General features: G+C 39.6%; 3 protein-coding genes across 3 annotated transcripts in view; 2 read left to right on the top strand and 1 right to left on the bottom strand.

Moving 5' to 3' along the window:
• Nucleotides 1-8: 8 nt before the first annotated feature.
• On the bottom strand, nucleotides 9-1,802 carry trappc4 (trafficking protein particle complex subunit 4). The gene is made up of 5 exons (XM_020937714.2): nucleotides 1,610-1,802; nucleotides 1,271-1,445; nucleotides 1,063-1,166; nucleotides 322-448; nucleotides 9-247 (listed from the first exon to the last, which is right to left on the bottom strand). Exons 1-5 carry the CDS (start codon nucleotides 1,782-1,784, stop codon nucleotides 169-171), a joined length of 660 nt encoding a protein of 219 aa, XP_020793373.1. The 5' UTR covers nucleotides 1,785-1,802; the 3' UTR covers nucleotides 9-168.
• Nucleotides 1,803-1,958: 156 nt separating this feature from the next.
• rps25 (ribosomal protein S25) lies at nucleotides 1,959-3,341 on the top strand. The gene is made up of 5 exons (XM_020937707.2): nucleotides 1,959-2,072; nucleotides 2,559-2,648; nucleotides 2,728-2,911; nucleotides 3,114-3,212; nucleotides 3,285-3,341. Exons 1-4 carry the CDS (start codon nucleotides 2,070-2,072, stop codon nucleotides 3,206-3,208), a joined length of 372 nt encoding a protein of 123 aa, XP_020793366.1. The 5' UTR covers nucleotides 1,959-2,069; the 3' UTR covers nucleotides 3,209-3,212; nucleotides 3,285-3,341.
• Nucleotides 3,342-7,671: 4,330 nt separating this feature from the next.
• The window catches only part of sgcg (sarcoglycan, gamma), a 29,808-nt gene continuing 19,157 nt past the window's right edge, over nucleotides 7,672-18,322 (top strand). Inside the window, exons 1-2 of the mRNA XM_020937706.2 lie at nucleotides 7,672-7,780; nucleotides 15,454-15,655. Of these exons, the coding sequence (XP_020793365.1) occupies nucleotides 15,461-15,655 (195 nt within the window). The 5' untranslated portion in view covers nucleotides 7,672-7,780; nucleotides 15,454-15,460. The remainder of the gene's footprint in view (nucleotides 7,781-15,453; nucleotides 15,656-18,322) is intronic.

Raw genomic sequence — 18,322 nt, 5'->3', positions numbered from 1 at the left:
ACAAAATATAGTATTTAGTATGTTTATTAAACATATATAAAACATTTGTATTTACAGTGTTTCTGATTTTTCACTTTCAGGTGCACATGACAAACAAAAAAAATTATGAGAAACTGAAAATGTACAAACTTTTGCCAAGAAGCATGCCGATATACACATAATTTTTGTTTATGATCCAGCTCCAAAGTTCCCAGCCTTCTCTGCTACTTCCAGAGCGCTCTTCAGGTTCTGGTCAAACAATTCACACCTGAAAATAATAAACAATGGTTATAAATATTATACAGATTCAGTGACCTTATTTTTTTGTAATGTTGCAGTTACCTAATTGGCATTTCTAGGGAATAGAATGGGTTCTTGAGTGCGAAATCTGAATAAACTTCATAAATCTTCCGTAACAGTGCATCAATTCCAGACTGCCGAGGGTCCGCCATTACAATGAATTTAATCCCTGAGTAAAATAAGACATTCAGTGAAATAAAACCAATGCCAACTTAAATATAAAAGCATGTGAAAAATGTTCTGTTCTTGCAATGCATCACAAATTCACAATTACTGTTATCAATTTATTTTATTTTGGGCTGCCACATTTTGGGCCACATCCCAGTTCTGTAACATGCCTCCTTGACTCCTCGATTCTTCAGCTGTCAGACAAATATCCATAACAGGGTTGTTTCAAGTTCATAAAGCACATTCAAATCACAAGAGCTAAGATAAATGTTTTAATAACTTTACTGTTTATAATGTTTCAGAAACAGATTTGATATAAAATTACAGGTATAGTGGTCAGTAGTTACCATGAAGCTGTTAAGCCCCAAGTAAGCTTTCCAACTTTTAATATAAATTTCTTTTGGGTAAAAATTAATGGAAAATTTACTTCTGGAGTCAGGGAGTGTCCAGTCACTGCTGAACAATTTAAGACTTGAAGAGGCAATAACAGAAATGGGATGTGGCCATGCTGAACAGTGGAGTAATTAATTGTTCCTAATCCATGTTGTTTGAATATCTGACATAAAAGTCTTTATCATATTTTATTTATTTTTTATTTAAGTTAATGTTTCTTACCTGTAAGGGTTTGAAAGCAGTGCAATTTAAAGACATCGGTTTCTAGCATCTCAATCCCAGAGCTGCCAACTTCTGGAGACAACTGTGACCCAATGGCAAATAACCTAAAAAAGTATCATATTTATTTAATTACCTTCATCAATTCAAAACAAAAGAGGAACTCATTATGACTCTGTGTGTACTCATATGATGGATGATTTGGACTTACGAATGAAACATAGAGGCCAGCATCAATTTTTCATTGGAGCTCAACCGGGCCCGTCCGAACCGAATGGAAACGGGGTAATTTGAAGAGTCTTTGAGGTATTCAAGTATGTCCTTCCCATCTGCAGTGTTTTTGCCCATCACATCTACTCCGTTTATTGACAGCACTGCGTGGCCAACTAGAAACACAACATTAGCACATTAGTAACACCAGATAAGAGCAAACGACACCATAATAGCAGCTACAAAAGAATAATAAAGTGTAGGTTTCTTGCAATTGAAGGAAGCTGCCACTCTGCATTACATTACATTACGCTATGCTAACCAGTGCTAACCAGTGTACCTTTAATTCCATCGCGTTGCCCAAAAGAAACTAGTACTTTCTCGTCGTGATGTTTCAGCACTAAATCTAGAGGGTAGCTAAAGGTTTTCTCCGCCTCCGCTCTTGGGACGTAGTTGTCATACTGGTAAATTAAACCACCAGCCTTGTTCACTACATAAACACTGAAGATCACCATTTTTGCGAAGCTGTCAGAATGAGTCACGTGACCAGCGACTAAATTATATTATTATTACAAAATCTACCTAAATGTGTGCACTGCGCTGTCTTTTTGTTTTAATTATGAACATTTAATCGTAGCTTTTATTTGTCATTTATGATGGTCAATTATAAACATTTATTACGATATAAACAACGAACTACATTTCCCAGAGGCGTTGAGCTCACTTCCGTATATACGGGTTGTCTAAGCGGCTGTGGCACGGGCACACTTCCTTTCGCACCGACATCTTGACGAGGAAACATGGTGAGGACAGTTAGCCGAGAGTATAATGTGATATATTGACTAAAGTCCGTCATTCTGAGACATACGATAAGTTCACACTAATAAATACAATTCTAAAGCATGCCGTTTGTTGTTAAAATCCCGAGATTAGCAGCGTGATGGTGTAATTTTGCTAGCTTTCTTAGCGGCTAGCTCCTTAGCTCCCCTGCCTTTTCAACCACGCTTTCATGTGCGGAGAGTGGAGCTCGTATAAAATCATGAGCAGTAAATATAGTCTGGCCTTGACATGTAGCGCGTATAAAATAATGATCAGTCTGGCCATGGCATGGGGATTTGATTCTGTAACAGTCCTGTGGCGTGGTTTGTATGTGTATTAGGGACTTGTTACCCGGTAAGATTCATCCCATTACGTTCAGTGATGCTGCCGATAGTTTAGGGACATTGTTGCTCGAATCGTGCTGTAAAAACGTGCTGAATACTAGTGATTAAGTTTGTATATATTTTCAGCCTCCCAAGCAAGACAAGAAGAAGGACACTGGAAAGTCCAAGAAGGACAAGGACCCAGTCAACAAGTCTGGAGGCAAAGCCAAGAAGAAGGTACTGTGTTTGTCACAAATTTACAGTTGCTAATAATTTTATGCATTCACTAACCTTGCTTTTGTTTGGTTCTGAGCAGAAGTGGTCCAAGGGAAAAGTGAGGGATAAGCTCAATAACCTGGTCCTCTTCGACAAGGCAACCTACGACAAGTTGTACAAAGAAGTCCCCAACTACAAGCTAATCACCCCTGCTGTGGTGTCCGAAAGGCTGAAGATCCGTGGTTCTCTGGCAAGGAATGCCCTCCAAGAGCTGCTGGCTAAAGGTGAATTACCTTGCACTTGAAACTTAATGTTGGAAGTTCCACTTGAAAACTGCACAATTTGAAATGTCCATCACATTTACTTGTATACTTGGTTGAACATTTCTCATATGAACCTCAACAGTAGGATAATTTAGTTAATTTAGTGCTCTTAATAAAATGACTGATCTTAAGTATATTTTAATGAACTTTTTTTGTCACCCAGGCATGATCAAGCTGGTGTCAAAACACAGAGCACAGCTCATCTACACAAGAAACACCAAGGGAGGAGATGAAGAGGCGGCTGCTGAGAAGGCATAAGCAGGTAATGAATATTTATACATTTTTGAACAAGGACATTATGTTTAAGTAGACTAAATGTTTCTTTTCTTTTTAGGCTTTCTTGGAATGGGACATTTGTATAATGTGGTTAATAAAAGTGTAAAAAAGGAAATCCTGTTGTCCACTGATCTTTCTTAAATGTTGAACACAACTGAGCAGAAATGTCATAGTAATTAACTTTTTTGTTGAAAGTGTACAAATTATAATTGGCAGGATGTTGGCAAGTTATATCATGCAACTTCACTTTGTAGACTGTTGCATGGTGTTGATGTTTGAAATTTATATTTCAGATAAGACAATATGCAGTTTCAAGGCTGCCACCCGTGTGTGTTGAATACCTTCAGTTGCTTGCTCCACACCTGCTGTAAAAGAAATATTGAGTAAAATTCTTATTTTGAAAATTGGCATGGTAATGGGAGAATAATGCTCTCATACACATGATATGCAGTGTATTACCTTGAAAGTGAAGTTCTTGGTCTAAACATTCATCAATCTCTTCTTTGTGGTTTAAAGGTGTGCAATTTTACTTTTCTGTTGAAGGTCTGTCACCTGCTTGTTTGGAGATGTAATGCTCAGCTTGCAATGTTGCACAGAAAAACAACTGCTTACATTTATTCAATTACTGGGGATTTTTATACCTCAAAAATTACTAGAAAACAGGCATTCTGACTGAGTGGAACTGTCTCTCCACAGATCTTACCTGTAAGTTTGTCTGGTTTGGTTTCTATGAAGATAAAGGTTTAATACCACACTGTGAAACATTGTATGAGGCAATAACATCTCCAAGAAGAGAAGTATTTGATGGACTCTCCACCAGAAAAGTTACACAGTGCACCTTTAACTATGGCTTTTGTTGGATAGGGTGGTGTAGCTTTTTTCACAGAGCAAATGGTAAAATAAAAAAGGCATGTGGACTTTTTTGCTGTATTTGCTTTTATATGCTGTGGCTATAAACTGTTAAAGGTCATTGTATTTGGCAAGTATTGGCAAGTTACATTTGCTACTAGACTAAACTTCAGGATTAAAAGTAATAGGAGCCCGGATGCCATGAACTGCCACTTGACTCGTTACTCAGTCATCCTTAAAGCTTGTGAAAATGTAACCAGTAACTTTTCACAGTACAACATCAAACTGTAGACTGCTGCTTACATGCAACTTTTTGACTTATAAATAATTAGGCCTATTACACGAAGGGAGACTGCCCAATAAAGAATCCAAGAGCAGCAAGTGCGCACAAAGAAACTAAACGCCAGGCATTTTATTTGGCAGACGGCGCCCTCTTGTGGACAAAGTACAATATCGCTGTGCCTCTCAAACTTTTTCACCACTGCAGAAATGTTTAAAAAATGAGTCGAGCACTGTAAACCAGCATAAGTGTGAATTATGACAATACCAGGTCTAAGCTCTCTAGTACAATATACCACTATAAATCCAGGACTTGGAATACTTATGTTGTTTTTTTCCCCCCTCAATAAAGGACAAGCCATGCCTCATGTGAAAGCCCAGAACCTCCAGATTTCTCTCAGAAGCTGCACTAGCATTGTTTCATGATTGGCTCCATGCTGGGGTTTAGGTCATGACCATTCAGATCAGAGAGAGGGATTTTAGGGTTTAAACCAACTGGATTTCATCATTGAAACTGGCAACCCAAATGAGAGACTCATGTGAGGGTCATTATGCTTTCTGATTGAATAATTAACATGAGTCATGGTCAAGACTTTGCCAAATTTGATTGTCCCTATCATGGATTCCCCCTAAATGACCGCAAGTAATGCCAGATAAAACATGAACTACATTAATTCATTTTGATCCAAAGTGTTTAATCAAATACAAATGCTTGCTTTTACTCAAGTTTAGAATAAGACAATATAGAAATGCACGGAAAGTTATTTTTTGTGATAAGAAACAAAGCTCAACAAAAAACAACTAAACCAAGATAGACTGCATTTTGTAACAAATTAATGAAACTTTCTTACTGCTAAATGAGTTTCCTATGTTGTAGATTAGCCTTTGATTCTTGTGTAATTAACCCACAGGCTGTCAACATTGAAAAAAAAAATGCGTTTTTGAGCAATGGCTTCACTGCACTGTCTGTACACAACCTAATCACAGCTGCTCTTCAGACTGAACTGAGGTATGTGTGGCCAAGTGGTCCGTCTCCCTTCACTCCGCCAACTGAGACACCTACTGGAGCACTGTGGCATTACAACTAATACGGGCTAAATGAACCAAAAAATTAACACAACATATCCTAATGAAAAGTTGTTGGGGGTGACTTTTCATCCTACAATTATGTCCATGATGCCACACTTTTGAAAATACAAAAACAGGTTAAATAAAAATAAAAAAAAAAAATAGGACGAGACGAGCAAATAAGGAATAGACGAGCATAAAAGTCATATAAATTGCGAAAATGTAATCTATATTTGGTACTTTGGTTTAAAGACTTGAAATGACTTGTAGCTCAAAGCAGACGACTTGGACATGACTTGGACTTATGGGCCAGTGACTCGAGACTCGACTTGGAATTGCCGGTCTTTGACTTGGGACTTTACTTGGACTTGAGGTCAAAGACTTGAGACTTACTTGAGACTTGCAAAATGATGACATGGTCCCACCGCTGCTTTTCTTAACTTAACTGGAATTCCCGCCTCACAGATGGCCTCGAGTTCAAGTCCAGGGCGGGCCAGAGATGCACGGTTTCATATTCTCCCCACAGACTGATTTAGACTAATTTTATGTAGCCTACCTGTACTTTGGTCTATACTGAAGACATAGTAGATTTTCTTTCCTACAGTTGAAAGTCTGCAGGGGTGAAGTGAACGGTTCCAACATAAGCAATAGCGAAACACAATTTTATGATCACATCATTAAACATTAAGGTTTGCTTTTCCAGAGGTGGGACCAAGTCGTTGTTTTGCAAGTCTCAAGTCTTTGACCTCAAATCCAAGTCAAGTCCCAAGTCAAAGACCGGCAAGTCCAAGTCGAGTCTCGAGTCACTGGCCCATAAGCCCAAGTCAAGTTCAAGTTGTCTGCTTTGAGCCCCAAATCATTTCAAGTCTTTAAACCAAAGTACCAAATATAGTTTTATTTTATGCAATTTATATGACTTTTAAGCTAAATTGTACTTAAAAAGTTATGATATATTTATATATGAGTATTTATATATAGTATAATATTTTTAAATGTCTTGACAAGTTCTTAGTGTGAATCATTATGGTCAGATTAGAAGGAATTCAGACTTAAAACAGCTTAACAGTTATATGTAAGAATCGTGTTCTCTGTATTTCCCTCTGTTTTACTGTATATTCCTGTAGTACATTTGATGATACCATCTCACAGTACTTACTTCATAGTTACATCCATAGAAATAAACAGACAGAGAGAGAAGTGGGAGGGACATGTTCCAGTTTGTTCCTATAAATTTAAGCACTGCATTTATCAACTGAAAAGAGAAAAGCATTTTCAAAAAACGCATATATTTTTAAAAGCATTACGTCTTCTCGAGTCCGAGTCAAGTCCCAAGTCAGTGACCTTCAAGTCCAAGTCGAGTTCCAAGTCTTAGCCCATTTTATCAAGTCAAGTCTAATAAAAATAGTGACTCAAGTCTGACTCGAGTCCAAATCATGACTTGCAAGTCCCCACTTCTGGCTTCTGTACATACCCCAAATGTAACTTTTCTGATGTTGGGTCCGCTCTGCCACCAGCGTGTCTCCATGGAGATGTTATGGTTTCCCTGGAATGTTCCCCAGTGTAACATTTGACTCATTTTCTTCACATGTAATACATTATATTACACACTCACACACACACACAAGTATTACATGTGAGGAAAATACGAATGCGTTTTCAAGGTACTGAACTGAACCTGAACCTTGAAAAACATGCATTTGTACTCATCTCTGCACAGAATAGACAGCGGACACCATACTAGAAAAGTTACATAGTGCAGCTTTTAATTGGTTAATTGGTCTATCTCAGAACTGGAAGGTGCAAGCACGACGTTGCCTCCTCATAAATTTTTTTGGACTTAAACACGTCTATAAATATTTGGTAGGCTGATGAATAATGCCAGAGTAGTTCGCAGAATGAATGAATATTATTTTATCAAGGACTGAGGCAATTTACTTCAGGCGCCCTGCGTGGGAGAGTGCGTGAACGGCGGAGGAGCGATCTGAGAAGAACCATGACTGAAGAGATGGAATACAATCGGACCGGAGCGCGCTTTGGATCGTACAGCCAAAGTGACGCACTGGTTACGCACGACAAACGCTCGTCTGTATTCATTAGAAGGGCTTTCATTTTTTTTCTCTCTTGTTCAATTTCGCTGTGCCCCTATCTCTCCCACACACTCGGCCGCCGCACGTGTTCCAGGGCAGGACTATGGAGGAGGAGATCGGCGGGAGGAGTGGGAGCGCCGTCTCGTGGTGATTAGGGCGCGTTGGATTTATGGCACGCAGCTGTTGAGTGGCTGACAGTCAAACGTGTGAGGAACGGGTATTCAAGCAAGCTGGCTCTGCTTACTGTAGCGTAAAGGGGCAACAAGCAACGGTGAGTAGCTTTTTCCTGTTCAAATCTCTAAACCAAACCTTGCTGTGAAGAACTGGACTGTTTTCTTGGGCTGCTAAATCTTGCTCAACTTTCCACTTGACCAAAACATGCCATATTTTGGAACAGTTTAGATCTGATTTGGACATTTTACCATTTATGGACAGGCAGATCTGAAAGCATTTGTGTTTTATGTAAGGTACAGCATCCACTCAACTGTAAAGCCTGTCTGTAGACTTTACTGACAATTTAATTTTGCTTGTCCACTTGTCTATGTCCCCGTGTGGTCCTTATATTTAGTGCATTGCCAAGTCCTATTTTTAGTCAGGAGGGCATCACAGCAGAGTGGAGACAGTAAGGCGGACACTTCTAACCAGACCAACATAGACAGCCTGTTCTGAAGTGTCATTCCTGTACACTCTTTAACATTCTCATCTGGATTAAATGTGCACTACGTAACTTTTTTGGTGGTGTGTCTTGCTTTTTTTCATATCATTTTGACTTGAATGTTTCACAATATTGCGTTAAACCCATCTGCCTTGTGTTTATTAAATCACCATCGTGTTATTGCTGCTTAAAAATACCTTGAAGAGCAACTAAATTATGGAGAGAAACATGAATTCCTAAGGCGAGAGGGTCTGCCTCTTCTCAGATCTGACTTGTGATATGTCCTAGTGCTGTCATCTCCTTGGAGATAAATAAGCTCAGAGCAATACTGTGAAACATTCCTGGCTCTGCAGTAACATCAGCTGGCACACCCTCCATTAGAAAAGTTACATAGTGCGACTTTAAATACACTGCTCAAAACACAAGTCTGGGTTTTCTATTAAATTTGAATTTCAGAAGACTTAATCCAGTCCAGAACAAATAAAAACTTCTGTTCTGTGAATGAATATTTCCACGTTCTTAAAGTGTATTTGGGCGAAATTGCACTATCCCCAGACAGCGAGTTGAACATTCCTGGCACTTGCTCAGCAGCTGTTTATTTGGGTTGCTATGGAAGAGTCAGACTGTGGCCTGGGCTGGAACCAGAGCCCAGAGATCCACCCTCAAAGCAGCGTCCGCCTCTGCTCTCTCTGCTCCTAATGTAGTCTTTTAAACTAATGCTGTTATCCCTAAGCAAAGCCATTAGTATTGCAATCTAGGGTCCAGTCATCCGTGCCGCTGATTGGCCACAAGCTCAGACCGATATCATGCCGCAAAGGACATGGGGGAATGGAATTATCAGCTAATTCAACACTCACTTGTGTCTTTCATCCCAATTTGTGGTGAAATGAGCAGTTTGGAGTTTGCTGGCTAGCTGCGCTGAGGTTTAAGAGATGTTTTCATTTGCACTGTAATTGAAAAGAAAAAGCTTACATTCAACCACCAATAAATGTTTGGAAAGAATGAGCTGAGTAAAACGAGATAATGCATTCACGAGTAGTTTGGTTTCTAAAATTGGAAGTTTGGTTCTATAGGCCGACATTAATGAAGAAAGAGCACACTTTGGAACTTTCTCCATGTAGATAGAAATGTTTAATCCATATATAGTCAAAGGAAACCATAGAAACACAGAAATACGACTCGGGTTTGTGGAGATGCAAGCACACTCAGAGTACAGATGCATGTTTTTCAGTTCTTCAGTGCAACACACGACCAAAATGAAAACACAAAACAAAACTTGCTTTTATTTCAGTTTATTTCTTTTGGCTAAAATTTACATTATTGTGGCTTTAACTGACAAATAGTTGGAGAAACACATCCATCTTTGGGATATAACTTCACACACTAAGTGATGTTGCAACCATGTATGCAATGCTTACAATAATTCATTCATAAGAAGATCTAGGGGCGGGTGATATTCCAAAATATTAGTATCACGGTTTCCTTGGAGCCAGATCACTTTGTAAATATGTATGTTTATTTTGACTTGAACTACAGCCATCTGCTTCCTCTTAAATTTCACACTGCAGTTTGTTAAATCCACCTGTCAGTCACTCAGAATTTTTATTAATTGGAGGGGTGCCCAAATTGGTCAGTCTTAAAAATATCGAGAGGGGGAAGTGTCTTTATTTGAGAATACAGTTGCATTTAAGAGAAAATTAGAGATATGGTGAAGATTAATTTCTTTTTATTTGAAAATAAAAAAGCTTTTGGATATCAACCATCTGAGAATGTTATGCATTTTTTCACTTTTATCTTGCTGCTTCTTGCATTTGCGCCTCTACAAGAATTTTGGTGTGCGTATTCTGTTTCATTTGAAGATTAAAGTAACAGCACCAAAATAATCGGATCACGATTTGTATCACCGAATCGCCCAGCGCCCTAATAAGATTCTCATTTTCAGATCTTTTGTTATAATGTTGTTTCTTCATCACAAACATCCCTGGAGTTGTGTTTTGTTTCATTCACAGGTTTTTAACACACAAACCCTGCATGTTTATGCTGAGTTCTTCTCTCAAACTGAAAACTGTCTGTTCCACCTTGTGATGTCACGCTGTAATACAAAAAGGGCTCCTGCGTTTTTAAACTCCATACACCTTCACTAGAATCATTTGGATGATTTCAGCCTTGGAATTGACAATCTCTACTAAAGGTAAAAGGAGTTGTTATCTTGAAAACTACTACTTCATTACATCACAAGTTGGGGGGGGAAAAAGCATTTTGAGCTTTTGAGATGTAGACAGACTAATAACAAAAGGTTACTTAAACATATGTAAATAAAACAAAACACAACTCCAGTTATGTTTTTGTGGAGGTAACAACCAGGGGTGTAACGATATCCAAGTGTCACAATATCGTCATGGTATAAACCTCACAGTACGATATTTATTGTGATATCGTGGGAAACCTCACAATACAGTGGGGAGGCTCACAATTAAGGATGTAACAATATCCAAATCTCTCGGTACGATATTTTCACGATCTACATGTTTTGTGGAGGCGAACAAAACTGTTAGTATGTTACTTTTTCCTCTTAAAATGCCTTGACAAAACCTAATCCAAAGAACTAAGACTTAAAAGTGCTTAAAACTGTTATTTTTTCTTTTAGTTTTCACTGAAATGGAGCAAAGGATCATGGGCTATGTAGTTCCCGCTGTCTTTTTTTAGCTATTGCTGCACCATAACTCTTGATTTAAGCAAATTTAATTTAAGCGACTTGTAATTTGATATATTGTGATGGTTCACGATATTATTTTGAGAAATTTGACGATACGATATCACGATATTTCGGTTATTGTTACATCCCTAGTAACAACATTACATTGATACTTAAGGCCCACTGTGTAATTCATCTGCTTTTCTCCATGGAGATGTGTCTAGAACGTTCCACAGTATGGCCATAAACTTATGAATCTCCATGGCAAATTGCAACCCAAATTACAGGTTAAATCTGTGGAGAGGCGAATGGATGTTTTTAAAGATATTTTTGAGCACTTTAACACCTTTAGTTGAATAAATGCAAAACAGATTACATACTCTGGACAATTCAAACCAGAGCATTAACACCTTCATGGCGAATCCCCTCCAGAAAAGTTACACAGTGCACCTTTAAAGCTCACAAGAATCTTACTCAGTGTAATATAGGATCTTTAATAGCCATATTCAGTGCCGTGTACCTGAGCTGAAAACATCAGGCCAACTCATTTCATTGAGACAGAACAGGTTTTGTCTTATCCTTTGCTGCACATTGAATATTATAATATGTACAGATAAGTGATCAAACATCTGGAGTTGTTAGCAGTTAGTTTGAGAAGTGCACTCCTTAACATGATGAAAAATGCCCTCAACGTAGCATTAAAACACAACATCTGTCCACTATGTAAATCAGTGGAGAATCCCGCCTCTGTCAGCACTCGAGATAATTTTGACGCAACGTTATTTACAACTATAGCTGATCTAGAAGAGCCATCAGAGGACTTGGCAGCAGATTGTCGCCCCAGGAAAAGTCATGTTATTCTTCCTGTTTGTATAGTTTTTATTGAGTTTATTATCAACAACTGACAACGTTTCCTCCGGGCTACATTCTGTTCCATCAGGCTTGTCTGGTGCCCCGGGGCTCAGAGCAAATGCAAATTAATCAATTGAAAAGCTGCTGCTGCCTGAGACAATGTAAGGCTCTTAGAGTGGATGATGATCAATTATAATACTATTATTGTGTACATCTTTTTGCTAATTGTTCTTTTGGGTATATTTTAAAACTTGTGCGTGGTGTCATTAATTTTATTTCTAGCCATGTTTTTGTAGCCAGGCTGGTGCCACCTAGTGCCTCCGCTTAGTTTCAATTGTCTCCATCGACTAGGTCAGGAATCGGAATACACTAGACAGTTCGCAAAAACCTCAGAAGTGCGAGTCTGGGCACCAGCCAATCAGTGAAGAGCCATACATTCTGTGTTGGCAATGATTTCTGAGATCGAGGATTTAAAACCAGAACAAAGAGAATGTTTGGTGAATTTTATCAAGGGGAAAGACGTTATTGCCCTTCTTCCTACGGGATTTGGGAAAAGCTTAATATACCAGTTAGCCCCGTTAATAGTGCACTACATACGTCACGACTGTGGGTGTAACAATAACCAAAATATCGTGATATCATATCGTCAGTGTTTTCACAATAATACCGTGCCATGGACCCTCACAATATATTGCATTAGAAGTCTCTTGCTTAAATTAAGAGTTATGGTGCAAAGACAGAGGGAACTACATAGACCATGACCCTTTGCTCCATTTCAGTGTAGACTACAAGAGGAAATTCTAAACAGATCTAAGCACTTTTAAGTCTTACTTTGGATTAAGTCTTGTCAAGGCATTTTAAGAGGAAAAGTAGCATATTAACAGTTTTGTTGGCCTCCACAAAACATGTAGATCGTGAAAATATCGTACCGAGAGATTTGGATATTGTTACATCCTTAATTGTGAGCCTCCCCACTGTATTGTGAGGTTTCCCACGATATCGCAATAAATGTCATATCGTGAGATGTATATCATGAAAATATTGTACTGAAAGATTTGGGTATTGTTACATCTCTTATCATGAGCCTCTCCATCATATCGTTAGTTTTCCCACGATATCACAATAAATATCGTACTGTGAGACTTGGATATGTTTACACCCCGAGTCACAACCAAATAGCAGCGGTTGGTTAAATGAAAAAAAGTACCCGCCTACCGTCGAGCGAACGAATCCTAATCCTAAAGTCAGATGGTTTCAACTAAGTGAAACTGGCTGATGAATCAGGTTATTGTACTATGCTACATTTAAAATGCATTGCTTTCTTTGCTCCGTTCTTACTTATGGTTATACAAGTTCATACCTGTACATAAGTAATGCTGCAACCATGTATGCAAGATTAGTTCATTTTAGTTATATTTTTGTAGTTTTTAGTTATACCTCACTTAACTTTTGCTATAGACTGTATACAGCCTATGCTTTCATGCATTCTGAGCATCCTAATTATTCACTGCAGTGAGTTTAAAAGCTTTATAAGCGTTCCACAAACAGTTTTGCTGGGGCAATAAAACACTTTATAATTACATGCAGACAGTACACAGACTTATTTTGACCTCAAGAGCTGCTTATGTAATATATCTGTACTGGGGCAAGACACATTTTGCTCGAGTACATGAGGATAAATCAGGTGTGACGTCTTTGAGCACTGCTTAGTTTGCTCTGATTGGCCCGAGTCCAGGAAAATAGAGCCTAATTAAACTTGATATGGTTTAATCAAGGTTTTATATAAAGGACTAAATTACAAAATTATATAAAGGACTGTAACTTTTTCTGGCTCTGCATGTTCCACAGTATGGCATTAAACCTAAAACTTGAATTACATTCTTACAGTCCACCTCTCCACTGATCTGAACTGTAACCTGCCTCGCTGTCTCAGACCGAGACCAAACCGGGACTGAGACCAGACCAGGACCAGACCAGGACTGGGACCGAGACCAGGACCGAGACCAGGACCGAGACCAGGACCGAGACCAGGACCGAGACCAGGACCGAGACCAGGACCGAGACCAGGACCGAGACCGAGACCAGACCAGACCAGAACTGAAAATGATTTATTCCTGTTTTATTCCTGGTTCAGTCCTGGTTCAGTCCTGGTTCAGTCCTGGTTCAGTCCTGGTTCAGTCCTGGTTCAGTCCATATGCAGCGCAAAAGTCCGGCATCGTAGTTTAAGGCTGTTATTCATTTTTTCATTTTGGTTTTGGAGACAAATAATGAAGAAAATAGTTGTTTTTTGTTTTCTTATTTTTGGTTTTATATTGAAAAACAACTGAACGAATGATACATGGATTGACATCTTTATCCCACTCACACTCTACTCCCTCTGTGCCCTTAATCAGGTATAATTTAGTAGTTTCTTACATTAGTTTGCACTTAACCTTGGCACTTCTGCATAGTGGAAAGACATGTTCTTAATTGAGACCTATACTATATACTATACCTATACACGCCGCCCTGCCCAGCTTGCTTACAGAGGTGGTGTAAGAGTTTCCTGGTATCCCGCTGTCAGATGGGCCAAATGTGCTGACTTGGATGCTCAATAAAAATCTGGCCCTATATGGCGCCGTACGAGCTCGCATGCCCTTTTGTACACCAGAAATGATCCCTGCTTGTGTAACGCGCTGTGAGCTCAAATATGCTGACTGTCATTCTTTTGGGCTTCTTCTAGTCATCGATAGCTACCAGAAAGTATTGCTTCCTCTTCTTTTTCTTTACTAAGAGCTGTTTTCCTTCTAAAACTACTGGAATCCACTCACTTTTTCCATTGGCGCGCAGAGTTAGAAAACCACTGTTAGTACAATGTTAAAGAGTTTGAAAGAGAAGAGGTTTTGTGTTGAAGTTTATAGGCTTAAACTAACATGTCACATCTGTTGAAAAGGGATTTTTTGGAGAATGCCAAATGCTATTTCCACTCAATAGATCCTATTCTAACACAAGTCTAACCCCCTCTCCAGCTTTGTATCGTATTGATGGGCTGTTACATGGGCGTCAAAAATGAATATCTCTATAAACCGATGTGCATATCTTTATTGCATGGCCAGTTAGCCTTAAATCTTAAATCTTAGTCTTAAATCAATTTAATTTTATTTATTTTTTGTCATGGCTGACCACCTGCTTTAACACAGACGATACAATGAGGACGTGATTATGGGTTAGTAGTAAAAACAACACTATATTTACTTGCTTAACAGTGCACAGAGGTAGTGAGTCATTACAGATCATTACAGATAATGGTCAAATTGGTTCTCATTATCAGACCCAAAATATCAACAGAGCTTTTTGAGCTTCATCAGCTGTACCAGATTCTAAAATATTTATATATCACATAATGGTAATATTTTGGCCATCCAACAAGTGCTAAAATGTCTCTTTACATTTTTTGATAGAGGTTTAATTATGAGTGAAATGTGAAAAACGTTTAAAGGTGCTTGGCACTATGTCACTTTTCTAGGGAAGAGCTGCCAACAAGCTTGTCTCTATAGAGATGTTATTGCTTTTCTCTGCCCATGCCCATGGACGCCATTAGACAAAAGCACAAGCTTATACTGCCACTGATCTGACTCCAGACTCATTCAAAAACGCCTGGTCAATAACTGCGCTCTACAGATTGTGTTCCATCTCAATTGGATCACAGTTTTAGAGTTTGGTTGGTTGAGCAATCCTCCTCTGACATGTCCTCTGTTTCCAGGCAGCAGATGGTGCGTGAGCAGTACATCACCTTGTCCCAGGGCCCGGGGCCTCCTCGGGTTCTTCGGGACCAAGTCTACACCATCGGCATCTACGGCTGGAGGAAGCGCTGTCTCTACCTGTTTGTGCTGCTGCTGCTCGTCATCTTGGTGGTGAACTTCGCCCTCACCATCTGGGTCCTCAGGGTCATGTGGTTCAACCCGGTACAGCTCCTTCTCTTGTTCACTCACTGTGTAATGATTTTTATCACAGGTGTTCGGCCAAAGGCATCTTTAAGGAGACTTATTTTTGCACAAATTACTCTAACTGTGTTGTAATGTTTTTACTCAGATCTGTGTTTGATTGATCCATGTATGGTTGAGTAATCTCTGTTTTAAACCTTCTGTTTTAATTTCTCAGCCTGTTCACATGAAACAAAGACAAAATTTGAGCTGTGAAATTTTTTCATTATAACATTTAGTCACAGGGCATGATTATTGTCCTTTGAAAAAAAATAAATTAAGCAATTAGAATAATATATCATGGCTGCGGTCACAATATTGAACAAAAAGGTTGTGTTCAGCTTGTGTGAATTTTCTGCTCAGAGATTTCTTTCAAAATGTGTTATTATCAGCCAAGAAAAACAGACTTCAAACAAATGGGAGTGTGAAATATCTGGACTGCTTTATGATTTTGACCTTTCTACTAATACTGGATGTTTCAAACAAAGATGATGCCATCTGCTTCAGTGCACGTAATCCTCTCCAGCACTTCTCCTTCTCGTCTTTCAAAAGTAAAACAAAGGCATGCTGTCAATGAGGCCACTGACCTAAAGAAATGCAGCCATAATGCTCAGTAAATCAACGCAGAGAACTGTCAAACCTCAGCCCCAAGTATTTTAGTCCTTCATACACAAATTAATCTTGTAAGTGGAAGTGCCCTGTCGCAGAGGTTGTGGGTTTTGTAAATACGGTTGTGTCCTTGGGCAAGACACTTCACACAGATTAGTTATTTATAAATGTAGTGCTGGCTGGGAGTGGCCATTGGCGCAGACTGGCTCGCTCAGGCGGCTGTTGCTGCAGTAGTGACAGAGAGTGAATGAAAAATGCTATTTAAAGGTGCAATGTGTAAGTTTTCTGATGCAGGATCCCTCAAGTGCTTTTCCCCAAGGAGATGTTATTGCTTTCTCTGGAATGTTTCACAGTATGGTATTAAACCTAGGTCAGATCCATGAAGAGACAACTCCGCTCACAGTCAGAATACCTGTTTTTCGAGGTATTTTTGAGCTATAAAACCACCTGTAATTGAATAAATGTAAAGTACAGCTGTTTAATGTCATGTTCTGAAATGTGTGAGATTCTTGAATTAGTTGAAAGTTCAGATTTCATTTTTCTCTCAGATGTGAATGCTCCAGGATCAGGGGTGTGGTGGGCGTGGTACGTGGGGGTACATGGGGGTACATGGGGGTACGCTGTCCACCCACTTCTCCTGACGTGAGAAAATAGCTACACCTTAAATGTCAAACCGGAGCTATTGCAGTGGTGAAAACAACCTGCATAGGCTCATGATATCTGCAGTACTGTCAGTGACCTGCGACATGAGGGACCAGGACTGAACTAGGACTGAACCCGCATAGACCGTTGGGTGACCACATGAGAAAGAACCGGCGCAGAGCTCTGTGCCCCACAGGGCTAAGCGCAGCCATCGCCCGATCGCACTTTGCGGACACCCTGCTCCATGGGCTTGGGGTTGTCTCTCGCACTCTCAAGTCCAAGATTAGTCCTGGTTTAGTCCTGGTCTAGACCTGGTTTAGTCCTGGTCTAGACCTGGTTTAGTCCTGGTTCAGTCCTTGTTCAGTCCTGGTTCAGATCTGTTTTAGTCCTGGTTCAGTTCTGGTTTAGTCCTGGTTTCATCCTGGTTTAGTTCTGGTTTAATCCTGTTTTCATCCTGCTTTAGCCCTGGTTCAGTCCTGGTTTAGTCCTGGTTCAGTCCTGGTTTAAACCTGGTTTCATCCTGATTTAGTCCTGTTTTAGTTCTGGTTCAGTCCTGGTTTAGTCCTGGTTCAGTTCTGGTTCAGTCCTGGTTTAGTCCTGGTTCAGTTCTGGTTCAGTCCTGGTTTAGACCTGGTTTCATCCTGTTTTAGTCCTGTTTTAGTTCTGGTTCAGTCCTGGTTTAGTCCTGGTTTAGACCTGGTTTAGTCCTGGTTCAGTCCTTGTTCAGTCCTGGTTCAGATCTGTTTTAGTCCTGGTTCAGTTCTGGTTTAGTCCTGGTTTCATCCTGCTTTTAGTCCTGGTTCAGTCCTGGTTTAGACCTTGTTTCATCCTGATTTAGTCCTGTTTTAGTTCTGGTTCAGTCCTGGTTTAGTCCTGGTTTAGTCCTGGTTCAGTTCTGGTTCAGTCCTGGTTTAGACCTGGTTTCATCCTGATTTAGTCCTGTTTTAGTTCTGGTTCAGTCCTGGTTTAGTCCTGGTTTCGTCCTGGTTCAGTTCTGGGTCAGTTCTGGTTTAGTCCTGGGTCAGTTCTGGTTTAGTCCTGATTCAGTTCTGGTTTAGTCCTCTTTTAGTCCAGTTTTAGTCCTGATTCTGTACTGATTTAGTCCTGGTTTAGACCTGGTTTAGACCTGGTTTAGTCCTGGTTTAGTCCTGTTGTAGTCCTGGTTCATGTCTATGATTTATGTCCTATAGTTGATTATGAACAGCATCAATTTTAATAACATGATTCTGGGGGTTCACATCGACGATATCACGAATCACGCACCCCCACTGAAAAAATCCCCACTTCACCACTGTCCTGGATGGATTTTAAAGGTGAATCCAAACATAAACTGCAAGTCTAATTACAGTTGCAATGTTTGTCAGAAAAATCACACATGGATATTTTGTATTAGCACTA

The sequence above is a fragment of the Boleophthalmus pectinirostris genome, unplaced genomic scaffold (assembly GCF_026225935.1).
Source record: "Boleophthalmus pectinirostris isolate CB_2022bp ecotype Guang Dong unplaced genomic scaffold, ASM2622593v1 HiC_scaffold_9, whole genome shotgun sequence".
NCBI classification, from domain to species: Eukaryota; Metazoa; Chordata; class Actinopteri; order Gobiiformes; family Gobiidae; genus Boleophthalmus; species Boleophthalmus pectinirostris.
The sequence above is the reverse complement of the archived record's forward strand: the minus strand, read 5'-3'. Positions and strand labels throughout refer to the sequence as shown.

Excerpts from the sequence above, each read along its gene's own strand:
- rps25 (XM_020937707.2), top strand. Across the intron at positions 2,649-2,727 it reads GAGGCAAAGCCAAGAAGAAG|AAGTGGTCCAAGGGAAAAGT; the intron begins GTACTGTGTTTG and ends GGTTCTGAGCAG. Across the intron at positions 2,912-3,113 it reads CCAAGAGCTGCTGGCTAAAG|GCATGATCAAGCTGGTGTCA; the intron begins GTGAATTACCTT and ends TTTGTCACCCAG.
- trappc4 (XM_020937714.2), bottom strand. The coding sequence starts at position 1,784 with ATGGTGATCTTCAGTGTTTATGTAGTGAACAAGGCTGGTGGTTTAATT. Across the intron at positions 1,446-1,609 it reads GCAACGCGATGGAATTAAAG|TTGGCCACGCAGTGCTGTCA; the intron begins GTACACTGGTTA and ends TTGTGTTTCTAG. Across the intron at positions 248-321 it reads TCCCTAGAAATGCCAATTAG|GTGTGAATTGTTTGACCAGA; the intron begins GTAACTGCAACA and ends TATTATTTTCAG.